At 38.1% G+C, this 14919-nt stretch overlaps 1 protein-coding gene across 2 annotated transcripts in view; it reads left to right on the top strand.

The window, feature by feature from the left end:
* NNT (nicotinamide nucleotide transhydrogenase) overlaps positions 1–14919 on the top strand; it is a gene marked incomplete at both ends in the record, with an annotated part of 102878 nt that overhangs the window by 55251 nt on the left and 32708 nt on the right. For both annotated transcript variants that reach the window (XM_080704795.1, XM_080704796.1), the window contains 3 exons: positions 1975–2208; positions 3761–3921; positions 6910–7089. In XM_080704795.1, coding sequence (XP_080560921.1) covers positions 1975–2208; positions 3761–3921; positions 6910–7089 — 575 coding nt within the window. The remainder of the gene's footprint in view (positions 1–1974; positions 2209–3760; positions 3922–6909; positions 7090–14919) is intronic.

Consider the following 14919-nt stretch of genomic DNA (forward strand, 5'->3'; position numbering starts at 1 on the left):
GAGTAATGGTAGTAATACCTTCATATCTGGACATTGTGTTATTTAAATGGTTTCCTTCATTAAGCCTTCTTTTGCCCTTTCCCACCTCCCTCCCCAACCTTCCACTATTTACTGGTTTCTTTTCTCAATTATCCAAAGTCCCTTTTGTTTTGTAGTTTCTCTCTAGCTTCCAGAGAAAGCCCTTGACTTTCTGAGATGGGCTGATCTTAGTGTAATATTCTCTAATTTCATCCATTTTTCCTGCAAATGACATAATTTTATTGTTCTTTATGGCTGAGTAAAATTGCATTGTGTGTATATACCACATTTTATGGCCGAGCAAAATTCTGTTGTGTGTATACCACATTTTCATTATCCATTCATTTGTTGACTGTCACTAGTTTGCTTCTTTAATTTGGTTATTATGAACTAGCTTTTATAAACATGGGCATGCATGTATCACTATAGTATTCTGACTTTAATTCTTTTGGAAAGATGCTGAGGAAGCGATAGAGTTGGGTCATATGGTGGTTCAATTCCTAACCTTTTGAGGACTGTTCATACTGAATATAGCAGTTGCAGTAATTTGCAGTCCTGCCAACAGCATAGAAGGCTTCCTATTTCCCAACATCTCTCACGAGCATTTATTACGATTTGTATTTGTTATGATTGCCATTCTAACTGGAGTTAGGTAGCATCTCAATTGAATTTTGATTTACATTTCCCTAATTTTTAGTGATGTTGAACATTTTTTAGCCATTTGTATTTCTTCTTTTGAGAAGTCTCTATTCAGTTCACCCCCCTCACCCCTTTTTTGCGGTACTGGGGATTGATCTCAGGGACATTCTACCTCTAAGCTCATTCCCAGCCCTATTTTACTTTTATTTAAAAACTTTTAAATTATTTTACTTTTAAATTTATTTTAATTTATTTTACTTTTAATTTATTTTACTTTTAAATTTATTTTACTTTTAAAGCCCTATTTAACTTTTATTTTAAAACAGGGTCTCACTAAGTTTCTTAGGGCCTAAGTTGCTGAGGCTGGCTCTGAACCCGTGATCCTCTCTTCTCAACCTCCCAACTACTGGGATTTACACCAGTCACCAAATTTGGCTCAATTGCCCATTTTTTCAATTGGGTTATTTTACTTACTATTACTTTTTAAAAGTTCTTTCTATATTCTAGATATCAGTTCTCTATCAGAAAAGTAGTTGGCAAAGATTTCTCTCTCATTCTGTAGGTATATCAGTAAAAACTTATGTGTTTATACACACACATATTTTTCCCTCTAAATTGGTTGTTAAATTTCTCTCAGTGCAGTGTTAGCTTAGATTTCATTTTATACTTTCCCAGGTAATCTTTGAGTTATTTTTGACAGTCCCTAAAAAGACAGTTGAAGGAAAATGCTTGTGCTGTAGGGTCATGACATTAAATCCTATGGACACGATCTTGCAAATATTCTGAGCCCCACTCTTTCCACTTATCTAACTATAGCTGCATTTCTTTCAGAAACTCCTAATTTGGGCATTCACTGTCCACAGTTTCACAGTTAATTATTTTATCCACCTGAAACCTAAGTTTTTTGTTTGTTTTTCATAATCTCACTTTTTTTATGTGCATAGGAGCAAGCATTGGCAATAGAAAAGAGGGCCTGGAATATTCATTCAGTGAGGAGAACTTACGGGGATTTAATTGCAGGGTTAAGTAATCTGAAAAAAAAAAAGCTATATCTAGGAGAGTGTTTGGAGTCTGAGAGAGGAAGAGATGTGCACTGATGCTTTATTTAAATTGGGTCTTGGTTAGATGTATGGAGGAAACCTGCCATTTTGAAAGTGCCTATATAACAGCTAATGCATTGAATATTTAGCCCTGGCCAGGAGCTAGGTAATATTTATTGGTGACACTGATGGGAAACCTGAGTGTGCGGATCTTTGTTGTGGTTACTTCTCAAAGGCCTGTTGAGTTTAATTTCTCTTTGCCCTCATTTCCCAACAGGATTGACCATCGCCAAACGCATCCAGATTTCTGACTTACCTCAGTTAGTTGCTGCTTTCCACAGCTTGGTGGGTCTGGCAGCGGTGCTCACTTGCGTAGCTGAGTACATTGTAGAGTACCCACATTTCGCGATGGATGCAGCTGCAAATCTCACCAAGATTGTGGCCTACCTTGGCACTTACATCGGCGGTGTCACCTTTAGTGGGTCTCTTGTCGCATATGGCAAATTGCAGGGTGAGTGATTCAGCATAACAAGCAGGTAAATAGCCATTGCTCAGGGAATGCGTGAGTCCACTTCAGTTTCAGAAAACATGCTCACAGTAGAAGATGTTAGGTGAAGTCTTTGATAGCACTCAGAAATATTCCATATTCAGAAATACATAAAGTATTTCTCTCTCCCTTAAAGATGATTAAAAGGGATTTTTATTTTTGTGGTACTGGGGATTGAACCCAGAGGCATTCTACCTATGAGCTACATCCCCAGCACTTTTGATTATTTGTTGTGAAACTTGGTCTTGCTAGGCTGCTGGGAGTCCCACTAGGGTGCTGAGGCTGACCTTGAACCTGTGATCCTCCTGTCTTAGCCCCTCAAATTCTGGAGTTATAGGCATGCGCCACTAGACCTGGCTAAGATGGTTCCCTTTTATTGATCCCTGTATTGTCAGAGCTTTAGAAATTAGCCTTCAGATAGCCAATGAAGGAAATGAGTGTGCAGATTTGTGTAGAGTCCAGTTGCCTTTTGATAATACATACAAGCCCAAGGATATCTTCATGGTCTTTGGTTAGAGACGTCTATGTAGACGTAACAAAAATGAACTTTATATGTCCTATAGAATAAAGAGCTTATTGAACAAGTCTATGTAAACAGTGCTCTTTCTGAAAACAATTTCGGGGCTCTGATATGGCAACTTATGCTACTGCCATAGTGAATTGTGAAAATAAAAGTATAGAAAAAATTCAGGGGGGCTGCTTTTATTTTATTTTTTAAAATAAGAGTCTCTGGACGGGTGTGGTGGCGCATGCTTGTAATCCCCGCACTTGGGAGGCGGAGACAGGAGGATCAAGCAGTTTCGAAGCCAGCCTCGCTGGCTTAAGAGACCCTGTTTCCAAATAAAATATAGGTCTGGGAGTGTAGCCCAGAGGTAGAAGGGTTCCATCCCCAATACCACCACACACAAAAAAAGAGTCTGTAAGAAAAGGAGTTTGTGATGTAAAAATCTGGTTTTGCCTCTCAGTAATAAAGTCATAAACAGAGAAATCCCATGAAATTAAAAAAAATTATAAAAGAACTTCAAACCTAAAATATTCTTGTCTTAGGCTTTGTCCTTAGAAGCAACTATCAAAGGTTTTTCTCCCTTGGGTTTAGTTGATAGGATCAAAAATACCAGTGTACTAGGACTCAGCATTGAGGCTTTAAATAAATGAAACCACACTTAACAACTTCTGTGTTGGGGGGAGGAATGATCACTTTTTAAGATTCCGTGACAAAGAGTAAAGACATTATGTGATCAGAGAAGAGAAAAGAATCGTTAAATTGAACCATGTTTTTCTTGTCTCCATTGTTGTTTGTTAGGAATAATAATGGTAAGATGTTTTTATGGTTCATATCTAGCAATATAAAGTAATATTTTAAATAGTATGTCATTCTAACAATAAATTTCAGTAGTTTAGAATAAATGACATGAGTGTGTGTGAGTGTGTGTGTGTGTGTGCGTGCATGTGTGTGTGTGAAAGGGGGTTTCTTATAGCACATCCTGTATTCTGAATACTGTGTGCTTCGGTTTAGGAATCCTGAAATCAGCCCCTCTCCTACTACCTGGAAGGCACTTGCTCAATGCAGGCTTGCTGGCAGCCAGTGTGGGTGGAATGGTCCCATTCATGATTGACCCCAGCTTCACCACTGGTATCACCTGCCTGGGCTCCGTCTCTGCTCTTTCTGCTGTCATGGTAAGAAGTTGGAAATGAAAAGACACATATTTATCCAGGTGCAGTGGTGCTATCTGTCATCCCAGTAGTTAAGAGGCTGAGATAGGAGGATTGTGGGATCGAGACCAACCTCAGCAACTTATCAAGACCCTATTTCAAAGTAAAAATAGAAAGAGCTGGGAGTGTGTAGCTCAGAGGTAAAATGTCCCTAGGTTAAATCTCCAGTGCCAAAAACCAAAACAGCCCTCCCTCATACTTAGCAAGGAATTGGACATATTTTGTTAGATTACAGTCTCATTTTTATCCCAAGATCCTTGATGAAATAAAAACTTTAAAAAATTGTTACATATGCATCTTCTTAGAATCTTGAAAATATAGAAAAGTATTTCTAAGGAGAAAATTTCTGTTTATCTCATCTTAATTCCTCATTTGAAAGTTGTCAAATGTGACACTTTTATTGCTCTGGAGTCCCTTCATTGGATTGGAGTGCTGGTGAATCGGAGTTGAAAAAAAGTCCGGGGTTTTAGCTCTATTCATTAGATGCCTCCTGTGTGACGAGTCCTACAAATTACAGAGTATGCTTAAGATAACCTCTGCTATTAGTTGCTCTCACAGTCACTGGGAGATATGACACCAAGCAACAATGATCTGAGGTGAAATGCTCAGTGAGGGAGTCCAGCCTGTATGATACGGTCACTCTTCTTCCCTAAATTTTGCATTCATTATATTAATATGTATTTTTGTTGTTTATGGGTTACTGTTTAGAATTTTATTATATCAGTGTTATTTATTTGTTTATTTTTTGGTACTGGAGATTGAATTCAGGGATGTTCTACTGAGCTACATCCTCAGCCCTATTTTTATTTATTTTTTTATTTTGAAAGAAGCACTTGCTAAGTTACTGAGAGCTTCGCTTAGCTGCTGAGGCTGCCCTTGAACCTGTGATTCTCCTGTCTCAGCTTCCCAAGTCCTGGTAATTACAGGTGTGAGCCAACAGGCTGTTTGATGCTATTACATGTAATTCTGTGTTATTCATTGATCGCTCCATATTCTCTACATGTTATCTAATCTGATATATAAATTGGATACAGGGGTTATTTTTTATTTATTTATTTTTTTGGTGGTACTGGGGATGGAACCCTTCTACCTCCGGACTGCACTCCCAGACCTATTTTATATTTGATTTGGAAACAGGGTCTCTTAAGCCAGCGATGCTGGCTTCGAACCTGCATGATCCTCTCGTCTCCACCTCCCAAAGTGTGGGGATTACAAGGGTGAGCGCCCGGCTACAGGAGTTATATTTTAAATTAAAAAAAGTACCTATAGTGGTGGCACATGCTTGTAATTCTCATGCTTGGGAGGCAGAGACAGGAGGATCGTGCAGGTTCGAAGCCAGCCTCTGGCTTAAGAGACCCTGTTTCCAAATTAAAAAAATATATAGATATAAAATAGGTCTGGGAGTGTAGTTGGAGGTAGAAGGGTTTCCAGGAACCCCAGTACCACCAAAAAAAAGTACCTACAGTCTTTAGCACAAAGTTTGATATATAGTAATTGCTTGTTAAACACTTATTGGCGTCTTGATTCAGAAAAACAAGATTTATAGTATAGATATGACAGTTATTTTTGTGTGGTCCTAAGAATTAGGTCATGATTTCAGTACCTAAATTTTAGAACACTGAAGAATAACTTAAAGTTCTATATATGAATACTATTTGATATATCGATGATTTTTTTTTTTGGCACGATGGAACCCAGGGGCATTCTACCTGTGAGCTACACCCCCAGTCCTATTTTGAAGGGTCTCACTAAGTTGCAAAAGGCTGCACTAAGTAGCTGAGGCTGTCTGAGAACAGAGGTCCTTCTGTCTCAGTCTCCCAAGTATACTGGAATTACAAGCATGTGCCACCATGCACGGCAGCAATAATTTTTTTTTAATCAGAAGAAAAATCATTTTGGTATTTGTTAGTATAATAAAGCAAAAGAGGTTAAAAAGGCTCAAAATTAACCCTAGAGCATAGAAATATTAAATTTCAAGAGTTTTTATTTTTTGAGAAGAGGTGAATGCAGTATTTCAAAAGCAACCCATTTCTCCCATGCAAATATTTTGGGGCTTGTTTTGTTTGCTTTTGAGTTCAGTAAATAATAAACAGACTCATATAGTAAGAAGCAAGAAAAATGTAGACATATGTGGAATAAAACACAAACATCTTCCCACTGTCCTTTTTATCTTCTTGCATTTAGTAATTTTGGATTGCATCGTGGATAATGTTAATGATGTCTTATACACACTTTGGATTCTGTTGTATTCACCCAAAGAGTATTGATTATCATTTTTTATCTGTTTCTATGGGCAGCTAACTTAGCAGGAATCATATTTCAGATTCTGCCTCTCTTATGGTGGGGGCAGCTGAAATCTATTATTTTATTTTTAACAGGATTGCTTGCAGTCTGTCTCACATCTGCATAGTTTAAGTCAGCCAGATAATTGGGTAGTGTTATACGCAGAGTTTGTGGCTCCCTTAAACACTGCTAGCTTGCTCCTTTGTGAGATTCTCTCTTCCTTTCCAGCTGTTGGAGCACCCCCAACCCTATCCTCAGGATGTTTAAACCATGAGACTGTGGGCTCATAATCTTAGTGTTAGCTTTTCCACTTGGTACCAACGCAGACCTGACTTCAGTCTAAAGCCATAAAAACTGGGAAATCCACTTAGTGTAATTTATATTTTTCCCCAAACATAGCTCCCTCTCCAGTTTCTGCCTGCTTTTCATTACTGATTTTATTTAGGGTTTTTTTTTGGGGGGGGAAGAATGGGCAAGAGTGGCTCAGTGTTTATAGTTGTTATGTGTATGGGAGAATTGGTCAGGTGGAAGATCCTTGGTCATTACCAGAAGAACTTTTATGGAACTATATTAGTTGGGGAGCTGGAATAGTTAAGAACCATGACTTTAAATGCCAGAGGTTTTGTTTCTGCATGATTACTCTGAGTTCTGCTTTGCTTTTCGTCCTAGGGTGTGACTTTGACGGCTGCTATCGGGGGTGCTGACATGCCAGTCGTCATCACTGTGTTGAACAGCTACTCGGGCTGGGCTCTGTGTGCGGAGGGCTTCCTGCTGAACAACAATCTGCTGACCATCGTGGGCGCACTCATTGGCTCCTCTGGTGCTATCCTGTCCTACATCATGTGTGTGGTAAGAAGCGCGTGTGAAGGAAAAGGATATGTGCCTGGAGGTGTGGATGTGCTTGTCATGCCTTTTGTTTGCAATAAAAATAAATCTCTCAGTTTTAATTCTAAGAAGCAGAAGTTATTAGGATGCTTATTCATTTGAATACACTGCTCAGGCTATTTTTAAAATATCCACCTAGAGAATTATAAATAGTAAAGATACAAATATTCAGCCACTTGGGATGGCACATGCCTACAATCCCAGGAATTGGGAGACTAAGACAGGAGGAGTCCAGGTTTGAGGATAGCCTCAGCGGTTTATCAAGACCTTCAGCAACTTAGATCCTTTTTCAAAATAAAAAGTAAAAAGGGCTAGGAGTGTAGCTCAGAGGTAGAACGACCTTGAGTTCAATCCCTAGTATCATAAACAAACACACAAAAAACTAGACACAAATGAACAAAGTATTTAGGACTGGGAGTATTGTTCAGAGGCAGAACATACCTGGGATTTATCCCCCGTACCAAAAGAATAAAAAAAGATATAAAATATTCTAATGTCTTTCTCCATTTGAAGATAAATATGTATGATTTTTCTCTTTTCTTTGTATATTACATATTTGTATATTTATTTATCTAATTTTATAATATTTTAATTCAATTTAAAATATATTCTTGAATTTTTTAATTATTAAAATGCTTTTAAAGTATTAAGAGATTTTTTTGTTAGTTCACTCTATGGATATATAAAATTCTTTAAAATTTTCCCAATGTTGTATGTCTTAGATTGTTTGATTTTTTACCTATCTAGGTACATAAGAAAAATCTTTGAAATTTCTGTTTTTTTTTGTGTTAGGATAGATTCCTAGAAATGAAACATGGCAGTAAGTGTGATACACCTATAAAACTGAGACTTTTATAGTTTTTTAAATACTTAATACCACATTTCTGGAAAGCTTGTTCTAACTTGTATTTCTACTAGTCATCTATGAGAGATACTATCTTGAAGCTGATGGTTAGCATGGTTTAAAAAATCAGAACAGAAAAAAGGGACAACAAATACTTTTTGGCTTCTTTTTTTATTTTTAATTCTCTTCCTGATAGCAAAACAACAGCCTGCAAATAATGAAAGGTTTGACTAGAGAACTTGGTTAAATTATAAATTTTGTTCTCTACATAATAGTTTTTTTGATGGTACTGGGGTGGAACCCAGAGGCTTTCTACCTCCAGGCTATACTCCCAGACCTTTATTTTTAAATGTTTTATTTGGAAACAGGGTCTCACTAAGTTGCTGAGGCTGGCTTCAAACCAGCGCGATCCTCCTGTCTCAGCCTCCCAAGTCCGGGGATTACAAGCGTGCGCCACCACGCCCGGCTACATAATAGTTTTGAATGTCGATTGAAGTACAAGTATGAATCAAAGTGAAATCAGAATGTTACTTTACGCTGATAAATTATTTTTATTTTATACTTTTATTGGTGCATTAGAGTCTCATCATAATGTAGTTCAGAGTGACAGTGACATCCACACACACAGCACGTGGTGGACTTTCTCCAGGCTCTCTCCCCACCCCATCCCCCTATAGGACATTTAGATTGATATTGGTATTCTCACAGTGGAAGTGTTTCCTTCCTTAATTCTTCCTCCTTTCCCCCTCCCCTAGACCCCTCCCTGGCTCCACTGGGGTCTCCTCCTCCATTACTAAAGTTCCCCTGGGCTCCTGATTACTGCCTTCATTCCGCATATGAGAAAACATACTTTCTGTGATGGGCTAATACTGGTAAATAATTTAGACACAAAGGAGGTGCTATTCTACCTTCACTTTATTGCCACTTTAAAAACTCATTGTACAACTTAAAATTTTTCTTATGCTTTAACTGAAAAATCTTCTTTGCAACTTAGATGCGGAAGTGTTCTTTTTATAATAAAAAAGATTTTGTTTCTTTGGCCCTATTGTAAAAAGATCTGATAGCCCAAGTTCAAAACAAGTGAAGAGATTCTTAAATCATCCAAGTCGTTCAAGGATGTGTATCCTGTTTGTAAAATGTCAAGATTTATTCTTTTTTGAAAAAAAATGTTTTTAAACAAAGTTTACTCAGCTGTGTTATAAATACAGTTTTATCCAAAAATGAATGTTTAACCCTTGGTTTGACTGTGTTTGGAGAATTTGAATGACCAGCAGGGGGAAGCAGATTTTCATTATTACTTAAACTTGTGGTTTGCCAGAAAATTGATTTAAAAATTGAGAGGATTTAGAATTTAACAAAGCTAGTGGCAAACTGACAGGGGGAAGGCCTTATACCTAGTTCCTCATGGGACCCTTCCTGCATATTCTATCCTTGTTTTTTAAATGGTTTTCTTTAGGTTCTTAAATTGACCATCCATCTCCCAAATATCTATCTTATTTTTCTTTTCCTTCTTTGTTTAGCTTCTTTGATTATTATAGTATCCAAAGTAACTCCTGCAGTAGAATAAGGTAATAAGAGGCATTTGTTGAAAATAGTCCTTCATGTACTTTGGAAATGATCACATCTTTCTCTTAATATGTCTATTCTTTTATGTCTTTTGATCTGTTTTCTCTAGTGTTCCTGTTTCTTATTTTTGTTTCCATAGCATCAAGCATGTCTTTTGCAATCAGCATACCACAAACAATATTCCTATATTTTATATGTAGCCAACAAGATATTTTTGGCTGCCTGAGACCATAAAAAATATCTTATTGGATCAGGTTAGTAGTTTCTTAGTATCAGCAAGTTTGCATTAATTTGGATTCAAGGACAGGTGAATCTTAACTTAAAAACTATTCCAATTACAAAAGCGAAAGATGTCTCATGTAGGAAATTTAAAAGAAACGGAAAAGATATGTAAGAAAATAAAATAATCTGAACTCTCATTATCACTTACCTGTGAACATTTAGTGTTCTAATTTTCCTCATAGGCATATGTTAGATACATTCTATTTAATATGTTATTTAATTTTCTAGCATTGATTTAATTTTCTAACTAGTAATTTACATTATTATTACAGCATATAGATATACTACAATCTATCAAAACCCACATTATTAGTGTTTAACTATTGCAGTATTCCTCCTTGTGTATCTTTGATGATTTCCTCCAGTTACATTTTTACACATGTAATTACATGGTTGAGGGCGTGAGAACTTCCTGTTGGGTTTTGAAAATGGCGCCCTGGTCACCACAAATGACTGGCCAGTCGGCGCTCTTACTGGTGATGAGTGGTGTGCTCAGCTCCCTTTCTGCTCCCTGAGCCCAAGTGTTGTTATTAAACAAAAAAGACACAAACATAATGAAACTGGCCATGTTTTTAGATTTTAGAGATAGAAATTTTCTTTTTCCAAATTTCCCTGATTTCTGACAGATTTCTGACTGTTGGTTTGTTGACTTTCACTGAGCCTTTTTAACTTGATTTCTTATTATAACTTTTTTTCCATGACTTATGCTTAGAAACTCAGGGTAATTCACAATAATAATAAAAATACAAAGTTGGGTATTAGTGCAATACTCCAAGCATTCTGCTGGGTGCTTTACAAATGTTGGCTTATTTAGTTCCCACAGTGATTCTGCAAATAGGAAATATTTTTGTTTTACAGAGTGGGTATTTTTTTAAGGTACTGTTTATTATTCACCTTTGTGTTTATGAGGCCTGGCTTAGCACAGAGTACATTAAAATGTGTATAATTTTTCCTAAAATGAAGATTAGGTGAATATTAATTCATTTCATTATTTTGAATTCTCCCTGGGTAGATTTGGTAGCAGACATGCTATAGTTAATATGGTACCAGTATATTGACATTCATTATTATTTATTGAAGGAAACATGCAAGTTCAAACCAAAACTGGGTGGTTTTATTATGTGGGAAGAAATGGAATGCACCCTAAGTGGCTAGCCAGCAATCCTTGAAATTGAATTTTTGTTTGGACAATGAATTCTTTTGGGTGTCCTCTGAGCGCAATGCTTTGGTTACACAACACCCGATATTATAAAAACTGAAAAATGTTGACAGAGTATAACAACAAATTTGAGTCGAAGATGCACTTTGTGTCCGTATATCAAATAGAACTTACCTTTTAAAAATTATTTTTGTTCTACTTGTGATAGATCACCTGGGAAACAGAGGTCTTGTATAAACGGCAAATTTTTAGACAAAATGTTCTAATTTTTGTACTTTGTTGCTTGTTTCCAAGTAAAAATAGAACAAAGTAGGTCCAAAGCTAACCTCAAAAATATAAAAATATACATGGTAAATGGTATATATATTATTAATTTGACTTTGTTTATTTTATGATCTTTCCTTTTTTGTCTTCAGAATTATTTCTAACAGTACTTTTGGAATTATATGAACTAAGTATCTCTTTAATGTAGAATACAATTTTCATTATAGGGCTTAATAGCTTAAAAGGAACAGCTTGGGCAGTGTTGTAAATTTTTTGTCTTGGAAGCTGGGAACTCTTCAATCTGTGAATCAGTGGCCACAGGATAGGCAATTAATCACTTAAACCAGCAAAAAGTAAGAAATAAAAAAAGAAACAAAGCCACAAACTGTAAACATTTGTTGAGGACACGATGTTGCAATGGTAAATTTAGAGATGAAAAATAATTTAGTTTTTAAGAGACCACATGGATTAATATAATGATTATATAATTGTGGATATGTTTAACAAGTGGACTTTGATATTTAAACTACCTTGGAGCTCCTTGTTTTTTCTTCCTAAGTTGCCATCAGAAGTGGGTATGCTTTAATTGTCTTCAGAAAGTTTTTCCTTTTCCTACATTTAGTTTTATAGAAAATAAATGATTCCTTTTAGAATAATGTGATCATGTCCCTATACATCTGTCCCTCTGCATCATGTCCTTTTAACATCCATTCCTCTGCAAGTCTGTGATAAGGTGATAGAGCCTCTTTGTCTAGTTGATGTGTGTGTGCACACGCGCGTATGTGGCCCCAGCCCTATTTTATTTTATATTTTTTGAAACAAGGTCTTGCTAAGTTGCTGAGGCTGACCTTGAATGTGCAATCCTTCTTTCTCAGCCTCCCAAGGATTGGGATTACCAGTGTGAGCCATCTTGCCTGCCTGTGAAGGCTATTTTTGAGGCCTCTGTTTTCTATGTTGGACCCTGCTGTCTTTGTAAATGGTTGGGCACTTTTACATACCTGTCTCAGGACTAATTTATAAGTTTGTGTGCAGGTCTGGGGACCAAACCTGGGTCGAGTGCTTGCTTAAAGTGCTAGGTAAGCATTTTACCACTAAGCCACATCCCTAGCCCTTATGACTACAATTTTAAAACAATCAAACAAACAAATACAAGATCTTCATGTATTGTGATGTGTGTGTGTGTGTGTGTGTGTGTGTGTGTGTGTGTGTGTTTTACTGGGGATTGAACCTAGGGACATTCTACCTCCAAGTTATACCCCAGCCCTTTTTTATTTTGTGTGTGTGTGTGTGTGTGTGTGTGTGTGTCTTTGTGTCTGTGTGTGTGTTACTGCAGATTGAATCTAGCATGTGTTACCATGCCTATCTCCAGATGACTTTTAAATAAAGTTATCTATGATAGAAATATTTTAATGAATGCCTAATGTGTTTTTTAAATGAATTTTTAAAGACAAAAGTTTGATTTTTTTTTTTTTTTGCGGTACTGGGTATGGAACCCAGGGACATTCTACCTCTGAGCTATATCCCCCAGCCCTATTTTTTTATTCTTTACTTTGAAACAGGGTCTCACTGAGTTGGAAAGGGCCTCATTAAGTAGCTGAGGCTCTCATCAAACCATGATCCTCCTGTCTCAGCCTCCCTGTAAATCAAAACTGGAAAATATTTATGAAAATCAGTAAAAGTTGAACATTAGGGAAGAAGTCTCAGGGCTGGATAGTTGGGCTTTCATTTAAATCTTGGATTCAAATATGAAAAGATGTGTTAAGAATTTAGAACTTCATTTCAGGTTGGGATTATAAACTTAATTGAAAGCATTACTTTAATTTTCCCCTGATACTCTTATTAATAACACACATATACCTGCTCCAGGCTTTATTTTGTATTTAATAATTTTAGCTGAACATAGTGGTTTTTGCCTATAATTGCAGTTCATGGGAGGTTGAGAGAGGAGAATCATAGGTTGAGGACAGCCTCAGCAACTTTGTGAAACCCTGTTTCAAAATAAAGATAATAATAAACCGGGCGTGGTGGCGCGCGCTTGTAATCCCTGCGCTTCGGAGGCAGAGACAGGAGGATCGCGCAGGTTCAAAGCCAGCCGTGTTGGCTTAAGAGACCCTGTTTCCAAATAAAAAAGTATAAAATAGGTCTGGGAGTGTAGCCTGGAGGTAGAAGGGTTTCCAGGGACCCCAGTACCACCCCCCAAAAATAAAGATAATAAAAAGATCTTGGGGTGCAGCTCCAAGGTAGAATGCCAATGAGTTCAATTTCCAGTCCCCCTCCCTAAGAAACAAAACAAAACAAAAAAACCTGTAAGCTAACTTATTAGACTTTGAAATCTCTAAAATGTGAATGTTATATATGATAAATGAGCTTAGATAAAAAAATTTTTTAGTTAGGCCGATGCCGGGGCCAACGGCTGGCATTGGAGCCTGACAGGAGGCAAGGCCGCTACTGGGGCCTCCGAGGCTGGGATTGGAGCCTGCCGAGGGGTTAGGCCGGTGCTGGGGTCAGCGAGGCTGGGATCGGAGCCTGCCGTGAGGCTAGGTCGGTGCTGGGGCCTCCAAGGCTGGGATTGGAGCCTGCTGAGGGGTTAGGCCAGTGCCGGGGCCAATGGTCGGCATCGGAGCCTGCCGTGAGGCAAGGCTGCTACTGGGGCCTCCGAGGCTGAGATCGGAGCCAGCTGAGGGGTTAGGCTGGTGTCTGGGCCAGCGAGACCAGAATCGGGTCCTCCCATGAGGGAAGGCCGCTGCTTGAGGCAGCGAGGTCTGGATCAGTCCATCAGGTAGCCAGGCCACTACCGGGGCGGTCGAGAGTGGGATGGGTACTTGCAATGCGGCATGCACAGAGAAATATCGCAGAAAATAAAAATCAGATGCTTGCCCTAATCAGCAAAAACTAGGAGGAAAGGGGCAACAGGAAGAGGTCGAGCTATAGAAAGGGCCCTATAGTGAAGCAATTAAGGTGATCAATCAGAGGGTATGGAATAGGGGAGGAAGGAGCCTCTTTAAAACACAGGAGGTACATAAACAAATGTATCAAAGTTAATCACCAAACAAGCATGGGATCGAGGGAGGGGGAGGGAATGGGATGGGGGCTGGATGAGGGCTAATTGGATGATGTGTGCTTGTATATCCTCTCAAGTCTTGTACTCCAATGTGATATATGATTACAATGCACCAATTAAAAACAAAATTCTGACACTTTGGTCCATCACCTTTGAAATTTATGTTGAAAGCATGGCTCTGCATACTGTCTGTGCTCCTTCTTCCCTCGGCCTTGTCAAACATGAACAGTCATGTAAATGTCTCACCTATGTGGTCATCAACAGCTGGACCATCATTGTATGGGCAGCCAGGGCTTTTTCTGGACATGGTACTTAGAGATTTCTGGGTGCTTTCCTCCCTCCCCTCCTTTCTTTCTTTCTTTCTTTCTTTCTTTCTTTCTTTCTTTCTTTCTTTCTTTCTTTCTTTCTTTCTTTCTTTCTTTCTTTGGTGGTACTGGGGTTCCTGGAAGCCCTTCTACCTCCGGGCTACAATCCCAGACCTATTTTATACTTTTTATTTGGAAACAAGGTCTCTTAAGCCAGCGCTGCTGACTTCGAACCTGCGCGATCCTCCAGTCTCCGCCTCCCAAGTGCAGGGATTACAATCCTGTGCCACCACGACCAGCTCTGGGTGCTTTT

This window comes from Muscardinus avellanarius (assembly GCF_963383645.1).
Source record: "Muscardinus avellanarius genome assembly, chromosome: 1".
Lineage (NCBI taxonomy): Eukaryota > Metazoa > Chordata > Mammalia > Rodentia > Gliridae > Muscardinus > Muscardinus avellanarius.